The sequence below is a fragment of the Ammospiza caudacuta genome, chromosome 15 (assembly GCF_027887145.1).
Source record: "Ammospiza caudacuta isolate bAmmCau1 chromosome 15, bAmmCau1.pri, whole genome shotgun sequence".
Classification (NCBI taxonomy): domain Eukaryota; kingdom Metazoa; phylum Chordata; class Aves; order Passeriformes; family Passerellidae; genus Ammospiza; species Ammospiza caudacuta.
Window position 1 is genome coordinate 16,699,876 of NC_080607.1, and position 9,414 is coordinate 16,709,289.

A 9,414-nucleotide genomic window follows, 5' to 3' on the forward strand; every position below is an offset into this window, starting at 1 on the left:
TCAAAATCAAACCATGCTCATCTGGATTTGGATTTCACTTCATGCAAACATCCAATGGGTATGTGGTGCTTTGATTTATTAATATAACTCTTTAAAAGCCAGTGGAATTCCCCTTTTATTTGGCCTGAATTAATGTAATTTAATTGCTGCTAAATGCCATATCAATCATTATTATACCTGTTTACATAAATCAGACAAGAATGAGATCTTTTGGCCTTAGAATAAACTGAAGAACCACATACCACATGATTAAAATAAGCAAGAGATACAAACCTGGCAATGACAAGAAAGCACACTGAATTTAAATATTGTTCTTACAATTATCTTGGTTGTCCAAAGATCAGTGTACACAGGTTATGGTTAGTAGCTAAGCTACAATTTAACTTCAATTTCCAGAGTCTGATTCCAAGTTATTCTTTATTCTGGTTTTTAAATAAAGTGTCTGAAGTTACTTCTGCTATGTGTTCTCCTTCTTGGGTAATCTTTCCAAAGGATATGACTCACTTCTCCATTATTTGTAAAGAGTATGGAAAAAAGTAAAATATTATTATTTTGTGGGCATTTGGAAATGGATGTAAAAAAAAAAAAAAGGTGGGATGTTGATCATTGTGAGTCATTTCTTGGGAAGAAGGGAAGAACAAACACTGGCTGCTGCCTTACTGCTGTGAAAGCCAAGGACTTAGTGCTGACTCAAGCAGTAGCTATTGATGGCTGCAGAACACAAAGGAGATCCTGCAGCAGGGTTAAAGAGGAAACCTTTCCCCTCTAAGTGATAAGGAGTTAGAGGGAGCTGCCTGGGTTGATTTCCTGGAGGCTCTTTTTGCTTAAACAACCTTCTGTGTGAACACCTTGGCCAGTTAGAATTGCATTGTGCAAACATTTGCTGCAGCTCAGTGAGTCCTCCTGAGTCTCCAGAAATCCTGGCAAACCTTCAGGTGCACAGTGAAGAGCAGGAGTGAACCCAGGGCACTGAGGGAGCTGCCCCATGACTCCAGAGCAATCACCTGCTGCCTCTGAGCATCCTTCCCTGGCTGGAGCAAATATTGCTGTACACACAACTGAAGCCATAAAAATCCTTTGTAACCCATTTGCATACTGATCAGCTAATAGAAAAGCCCTGATTTGATACCAAAACTGATCTTTCAAAGTGACTCTTGGTCACTGTGGCCCTTGTATACTTTATTTCTGTACTAGGAACTACTCACTCACTTATGTGTGTAACTGCACAAAATACCTGCAAAGCACACCCAACACAAACCCAGTGTATTTTATGAGCATTTTCTGAGTAGAGGTTCTCATGGAGAAGCAATTGTCAAAATTTGCACTGTCACTCCAATTTCCAATGAATATTTTTAAATTATAGTCTTATTAGTGATAATAAAAATAGTATGTGCTCTGTGATCTTTACCTGAGTATATTCATTGTTATTTCTAAGTTACGAGCAGGAGCTCTGAAGCAGAGTTAGCCTGGATGCCATAGATTCAATGAAGTAAAATGAAAATGTTCACACTTTACCAAAATGATTGTGGGTTTTTACAAAGACAAGAAATGCACAACAGTCCAACAGCCCACTCCAGGATATTTCCTTAGGAATGAATCTTTGTGCCTCTTTATTTCATAATGTCACTTAGAAGACTCACATGGTCACTTCATTCTAATGACAGATCCTTTGGAGCTTTGGACTTGATAATCGTGCTCAAGAGCCAGTGCTGGAACACTTGATCTCCAGCCAATTAATCCCTGGGTTGTTTTAGGTATTGGAGGAGATGGAAGCACCTAAAATCAAAGTAACATGCAAAACTGAATTATGAAAAGGTTTTTGGTTGAAGTTTCTGCAACATTGCCTTTTGTACAGTAGTGTTTTAAAATCAACAATCAAGAAATTGTTTTTTTCCAAGTTTGGTTCAATACTAAGGGCTTTAATTGCTTAACATTATTAGAATTTTTGTATTATTATTATTATGTATGGGAAAAGCTCAAGCAGAAGATCATCATCATCATCTTTAATTAACTTCAGTAAACAGAGAAATAGTGTTTTCTCCTTGCTATAATACATTTGGTAACAATGCAGCTATGGAATAATAATTTTAAATCCAAATGCCAAAGATATTACTGACCAAGCTGGCTTTTACATCAAGAACTACTTATTCATTCTACCTTCCTTCTACTCCAAAAGATGGGTGAGCAGCAAGTTAATCTGCAACTAATCTAGCTAAAAAGGAAACAAAACAAAAGCCAACAGACTCTGTTCAGTGACTGCTGTGCTTACTTTGGCTGAATCATCTCAATTGGGCATGTTCTATCATTTCAGCATCTGGGGACTTAGCAGAGAAATACACAGCAAGAGAACAATGTTTCAGTTCTCTTGCCAGAGTTGCTTCACTTTGTTCTTTGGCCAAGATTAGAAAATGTTTATGATATTTAGGTGGAGCAGTTCCTCAGAAAAGATAATTTTTATGGCCAAAAGTGCCACCCACTGAGCAGGATAATGAAGGAAATCATGTCCCACTTTTGGTCTGGGGGAGGGGACTGCAGAGCTTTTATTAGTCTAACCTAGAGAGAACAGATTTGACTGTTACCACAAGGTAAATGTGCAGAAAGACACTTCTGAAAAGGATGTATGAAACTTCACTCTGAATATGTAAAAGGTGACCTAAATCACAGCCAGCCCTTCTCTTCCTCCCAGTTCTGAGGTGAAATGGAAACTCAGTTCCACCAGGCTCTGCAGGCTTGGGGAGCAGCTGAGACCTGCAGGGTTTGTTAATGCACCAAAGCCCCGCGGGGCTGGGACTCCACTGGAACTGCAGCTGGACTGACACTGGAGCTGTGGGACAAAGCTGAGGAACGAGGAGCAGGACTGGCACAAATGAAGCCATTTCATTGCTTTACCACACTCAGCACTAGCTCTTAATTCTTATTTTAATTTAATCTCAATAAAAGCTTTCACTACTTCCATACCTTATCTCCCCACCCTTGGAATCCTTTGAAAGAAAGCTAGTTCAGCAAGTAAGAACTTCCAATCTCCTTTATTTCCCTAATCTTCTCTAAGTGGACTAACCTTCCTTTTCATTAGCATATTCTTCTTCCCCTTTTGTAAGTTCCTCTCCCAATGTCACTGCTTTAGCTGCCCGTGGGCTCCCCCTATTCACTGGTGATCCTGACACACTGTATTTATAAATTAAACCATCACTCACATTCCACTCTCCAGCTATTTGACAGCTTTAAGACCCTGAATATACATATAAATCATACAAAACAAAATAATTATGACTTGGCTTATTAGAACTGGTTTCTTATTAATTTGTGGTGCTGAAGAGGACAGTGGTATTGTCTCTGACAAAAAGCAGACTCTTAAATAAAGACAGAAAAATTACAACCATAACCAAAGGGCAATTCCTTGTCTTAAACAAATGCTTTTAAAGCATAGTTTGGCTTGCAAATGCAGTTTACTTTGACCTTTAGTTAAAGACCCCCCTCTATTAAGACAACTGGTTTTCAGAGCTTGTGTGGTTTCTTAAAACAGATGTTGCTGTATTGCAATTTTCAAATCTAATTTTCTAACCTTAATGTATTTTTCCACAGGTGTCACAGGTCGAACCTGCAGGTGATCTGGAAGCTGTAGCTTGGGCTTTGCAGCTTCTTTCTTTTCAGGTCCAAGCAACTAAAACCAAAACATATTTTAAAATTGAATTATTTATCTTTGGAAATATACTATAATATGTGAAATCTACACCATTCCCCTCATTGTTGCAGATGAACTTCCTGTTCTTTCCACCTCAAGCAGGATTATTTATTTCTGTGCTTTGGAAATTATTGGACTTTTTTTTTGTTTCAGAAGACATGCAAACTTCATTTGTAACTATACAGGGGCTACATCAATCCTGTTCTTTAGCAATGAAATACTGTGATTGCAAATGTAACATCATGTGCTACTGTATTCTAATATCTAAACATCACTGAGAAGAGACATCACTCCAAATATTTTCATTTGTTGTAGATTCCCCCACTGACAATTTAATTAGCTGGAACCTTTTCCCCTAGATTTTTAAAATACCATATGGAGAGACAAAGGGGAAATATTTTCCTGTCAGTGTGTATCTAGTACTTGTTAGCACTATTAGGAGTCATGCTTCTCAGGAGAAATATATCAGAATATGCACAGCATATAAATTACCACTTGACATGTTTTATTCAGAAGAAAATTGAATATTTGAACCATTTCAAAAGTAGTGCAATTGCTACCTTGGAGGTCAGTGTAATAAAGCATACTCAGTACACTTCTGATCTGCACATGAGCACTTCTGTGCTCTCATAATTTTGTGTCCAGATAAATGTGTGCTCATGTGTTGCTTATAAGCCATATTACATGACATTCAACTTTACCTCTTCAAGAGGTGTTTTCAAAAATCCCCATTTCTCAGCCCATCTTTTTGCAGCATCTCTTTCAGTTTCAATGCGGATTTTCCTGAAACCAACAAAAAACATTTAAAATTACTTTGAAAACTTTCATTAAAAAACCCCAACACGCCAACCCCAGCTACCGACGTCACAAAGCGCAGCACTTCAGCTGGAATCTTTAAACTTCCATCTCAAAGCAGCGCGTTTATGTACGAATATCATTATCTGACTCGGAGCAAATGGGAAAATACTTCCCAGAGGTTTGAAACGCTGTATGTGAAACAGCGAACACTTCATGTCAAACAGCGAACACTGCACGGGAACACTGCACTGCTTTTAGATTATGTTAAGAAGCGGAGGAGGCTGGAAAGTAAGCACCAATGATGCTTTGAAATATACTTTCATTTACTGTGTTGGCTGATGAGGTGCCCTCACCCCACAGCCGGCGGGGCATGAGGGGTGCACTGGAGCCACCTCTACATCTAAATGACTTTACACAGGCACGCTTCACCCAGCGCACACGCTCTTTAAATACACAAGAGAACTCTTCCAGCGTGGAGCTGCGGGCCGGGAGGGGAAGCTGGACGGCAGCGGCACCAGAGCAGCGGTACTGCCGGGGCGGGCTGTTACCAGCTCTTGTCCTGGGCTACGTAGTTGATGTACTCTTTGTTCTCGGCTCTGTGGTCAGCGGCCTCCATGGGACCGGGGCCGGGGCCGGGGCCGCCCCCAGCTCCGCCGCGGCCGCCCGGGCGTTGCGGGGCAACGGCGGCAACTCGTGTGGGCGGGGACAAGATGGCGGGAGGGGCGGGAATGTGCTCCATGGAATGTGGGGAAGTGCCCACACACCCACCGAGGGAAAGGATCCCTTTCTATCGTCTTTTGGGATTTCTTCGGTGGCACCGCAGCCATGTCGCAGGGAAAAAAAGTTAAATAATTCCCGCTCGCTGCTTTCTCGAGCCCCTCAGGCGGGCACAAGATGGCGGCGGGGGAGCAGCGGTGGGCGGAAGGGGCGGGGACTCGTGTGGGCGGCACAAAATGGCGGAGAGGCGGGCATAAGGTAATGAGGGGGCGTGTCATAACGCGTAATAAATTAATGTCGGGAAGTGCATATATAGTCATTGAGGGGATGAATTATCTTCTTTTGTCTTTTGGAAGCTCTTAGTGGCACCACAGCCATTTCTCAGGGGAAAAACAAGTAAAAAATTCCCACTCCCTGCTTTCTTGAGGCCCCTCAGGAGGCCAGGGCGAGTGCTCGCTAATTTTTTTTGTGCGTCTTTAAATGAAGGGAAAACACATTTGGGTGAAGGTGGTTGAAAGCTTCTTTTTAATCTGCTGTCCTGTTCTGGGTTCCTCTTGCTACACACCAAAATTGTTTTTTGATAATTTCATTGGGAAACAACACCAGTCCTGTTACACGGTGTCTATTGGATCTCTTTTTCTCGTAAATTTCCTTTACAAGCTACATGCCAGAAGTTCTGAGAAAGATCTTAACATACTTTATGGCTTGTATGTGAGAACCCAGAATATATTTAGAGCTTGCAAAGGGTTCATTGTGTTCCAATATATTAATTTTTTTGTAATTTTATTTTCTTGCATTTGCTGGATAAAACATTCCTATGATGAGTGGAGCCAGGTCGCTCTTTGCCCTCATAGGTTTAAATGACTCCCCCGATCTCTTTCGTGTTGTCTGGAAATTGCCTTGTGTAAACACCCTGGAAATACTTAATGGGACTCTTGACACTACTGGGCACTTATTATCCTTATTAGAAAATAAATGCAGAAAGGTTTTGTCTTCAGCTGAGTGGTTTAGAGGCAGTGTGTTTGAATGTTTAATTACTAGACTTCTTTTAAAAAACCCAAGGTACCTAAAGTACTTAAATATTTGAGTACAAGGCTATATACATTTCTTAGTTATTTTAGAAGTACTAAGAATGTCTGAGTAAGAGGAGAATAAAAATGCCTTCTGTAGTTCTAAAATAGCAATTATTACTGCTCTTCTGGGTCTCTGAAAATCATTAAAGTATCAACAAATGGAATATTTCACTTACACTCCATTTCTTGATTCTCTAATTGATAATTAGGCTCGCAATTAAATCAGCTGGGTCTCCTATCACACCCATAAATGCTTACTCATTGTCCTACTTAATTAACTCCTGCTGCTTTGTCACATTTATCTCAGGAGTTTTCTTATTGCTTTGATGCTTTCCTTGAGAAAGATAATTTGTTAATGAAACAATCAAATCTGTAGTTTACTGTGTCAGGGCTTAAAGTGCGCCAGCATTTGTCAAGAAGAAACGAGAGATGAAACTTCTTACATTGACACTGTGGAAACAGAACTTTGTGATGATGTTCCAGTGCCGTGTGTGAGCAGAGTCCCAAACATTCCTGGGGTGCTTTGCCTGGGTAGATCCACGTGCTTCTGTCTGGCAGCTCTTTACAGGCATCTGGCAGGGCTCTGCCTGGGCTTTTGGGGTGGAAAAGGGCAATAAAAGCCCTCCATTGATGGGACATAGCAGTGAAGAAGGGGGAATGAAGGTGTCCCTAAGGAAACCTGCAGTGGGGTGCACCAGTCTGTGTTCCCTGTGTTCCACAAGGTGCCTTCTTCACATCTAAAATTTGAGGAGCAGCTTTGTTATTTTCTTTCAGCTGCTCTAATCAGGTGTCAGAACCTCTGAAAGTGACGCTCTCTGCTGAGGTGTTTATATTTTAATTTATGGATCCATGTGTAGCTGTGCTTAGGTTTTGCCATTGAAAATGTTTACCAAAAAATATTAGGTAGTACTGGCAGTGTTGTGTTTGCTGATGCACAGTTTGCAATGTGAGGTGAGGAAGTCTAAAAAAGGAGTATTTGAGCATAACTTCAGTGTCTTTTTGTAATGTTTTTACATAATATTTCAGATGTAGGCAGCCTGAGACTGCCTTGTTATGATTACTGTGATTTAAGTAATGAAGTCCCATTGACACAGACTGGTTTCATTTAAAAAAGCCCTGCTAAAGTCTATCACATCAAGAACATGTTAATTGAAGTTCCTGAATTTCCATTTATGAACGTAATCCAACAGCCTGGTTAGAATCATTATATATTGTGGCAAAATTTAGAACTCTCATCTTATTGTGGCTGTAATTATCCAGTGGCTTCTGAAACAGTGAGGGCATGTTTGTTTTTCCAATGATATGTTCCTTTTTTTAATCCATAAAATGGCACTTACAGCTATAGCTTTATGCTAATTTCTGTGCTTGAAAAATTAAATAATTCCTTGACTTTTATTTGATTTTGAGCAGAGACATTCCTTTTTTATTCAAACTAAAGATTTTCATGAGAGACTGCATTACAGTAAACCTGATAGACACACTTATATTTCTGTAGTACTGGGTGGAAGAAGTGTACATGCCCTCCAAACAAAATGATTTGTTCTGTGGACATGGAGACCTTTGTCACCTTCAAACTGGAGAAGGAGTTTGCATTGAAATCCCCGAGTCCCAGGCATTGTCTCAGAGCCCAGCTCCCCACTTGTGGTTGCAGGGAGTTTGCAGAATGCTGCCCTGCTGCAGTTTTAAATAATACAGCCACCACTTGTAGCCACTGGAGAAATTCCTTGTAAATGCCAATGGGCAACACTTAACAAAACTCTCCTGCTGGTATGAGAGCTACCTAGGCACCATATGAATTAAAGATGAAGGAGAAAGACACAATTTTAAATTTTGTTGCATTGTGTAAACTGAAATCAAACTCTTCATGGTCTTTGAAAGTATTTTTTGTTTCAATACAGCTCATGTTTGAAATCAGAAAGCGTCTCCTTTTTTCCTTTTGCCTGAAAGGCAGGGGGTCTGGGACATTTTAATAGCTTTCATAGCCTACTCTGCAAATATATGATTGCTGCACAATAGTTTCTTTGCATGAGAATTGCTTAAATGATTCAAAAAAGATTGGAAAATATATTTCAAGTTTTAATTTTATGCACAGAACATTAATGAGCAGTGCCCCTTAGAGACTTGCTGTCAGTTTAACATATTCATAATAATCTCAACACAGATGTTATTCCTTCAAAATCCTTTTAGAGGGAAGAAACCAGTAATTTTTCCTTAGAGAATGTCAGAAAATATGTTATTGTTGAAAATTACATTTTGATCCCAGAATGCTATGTAAAAAATCATCGCTAGGAAGAATAAGTAGCACATTGTTTCTGAGGTAAAATGCATGTGAAACTTTCTTGAGCTGCCTGCAAATTTTAAAACAAGTGAGTGTTCTGTTAGTCTCATGCAATTTTGCTTCCCTTGAGGGTGATTGCAGGCAGTGGAGGGATATCAGCATCTAATTGTGTTCTAATTTAAGAGTGTATTTGTTATAAGTTTAAATTTTTCCATTTGTACCCATCACATGATGAAGTTATTGTCTCTTTTGGATACATTTTCCTCTTCATTCTCTGAGCATATAAATGAAAATACTTGCTAGAAAGAAAGTGCATACTTGTAATAACAGTTTTTTTGTTGGAAAGCACTTTAAGCACCCTTTCTGTTTTGTGTTCTGTGATATCCCTGTGTTTTCTTTCTTCTCTTTGGTGCCCTCATGTTGTACTCTGCTTGCTTGGTCTTGCCTGAGAACAGCTCTGACATTATGCTGGCACTATAAAAATGATAAGATTGTAAATATTATGTTGCTCAGTATTGGAGGAAAAATTTTCTGTTCCACTAAATCTGAAGTTGATCTTCCATGGAGAAGCTGTAGCCAGGTCCCTGGAGAGACCCCAGCCACATGGGAGTGCTGCGTAGGTAATGTGAAAGAGGACATCTGGGGAAGTGTTGGATGACTCAAAGCAATGGTTCTGCAATTCTCCCAGGTTCTGACAACACTTCCAGGACTGCATAATAGTTGGGAGTGGAGTACAGAGGGCACCATCAGTTCTGTGCAGAGGGAGCTGGTTAGGATAAGTCCCGTCAGGTTTTTCAGAAGTTGTTTGGAAGAGGAGGAGGGTGAAATGTGAGGACCAAAAGCAGGAGAATTTCTGTGGGGGGACT

At 40.1% G+C, this 9,414-nt stretch overlaps 1 protein-coding gene across 2 annotated transcripts; it reads right to left on the reverse strand.

Moving 5' to 3' along the window:
- CIMIP1 (ciliary microtubule inner protein 1) lies at positions 1-5,378 on the reverse strand. Of its 2 annotated transcripts, none has more exons than XM_058814909.1 (4): positions 5,249-5,378; positions 4,384-4,465; positions 3,563-3,661; positions 1-1,776 (listed from the first exon to the last, which is right to left on the reverse strand). In XM_058814909.1, the coding sequence occupies exons 1-4, from the start codon at positions 5,305-5,307 to the stop codon at positions 1,645-1,647; spliced, it is 372 nt and encodes a 123-aa protein (XP_058670892.1). In that variant the 5' UTR covers positions 5,308-5,378; the 3' UTR covers positions 1-1,644. The 2 variants fall into 2 exon arrangements, with proteins under 2 accessions (XP_058670892.1, XP_058670891.1); XM_058814908.1 differs by lacking the exon at positions 5,249-5,378 and adding an exon at positions 5,029-5,146.
- Positions 5,379-9,414: the final 4,036 nt, after the last annotated feature.

Excerpts from the sequence above, each read along its gene's own strand:
- CIMIP1 (XM_058814908.1), bottom strand. The coding sequence starts at position 5,096 with ATGGAGGCCGCTGACCACAGAGCCGAGAACAAAGAGTACATCAACTAC. Across the intron at positions 3,662-4,383 it reads TGAAAACACCTCTTGAAGAG|TTGCTTGGACCTGAAAAGAA; the intron begins GTAAAGTTGAAT and ends TTTTGGTTTTAG. Across the intron at positions 1,777-3,562 it reads CTGTGGAAAAATACATTAAG|GTGCTTCCATCTCCTCCAAT; the intron begins GTTAGAAAATTA and ends CTTTGATTTTAG.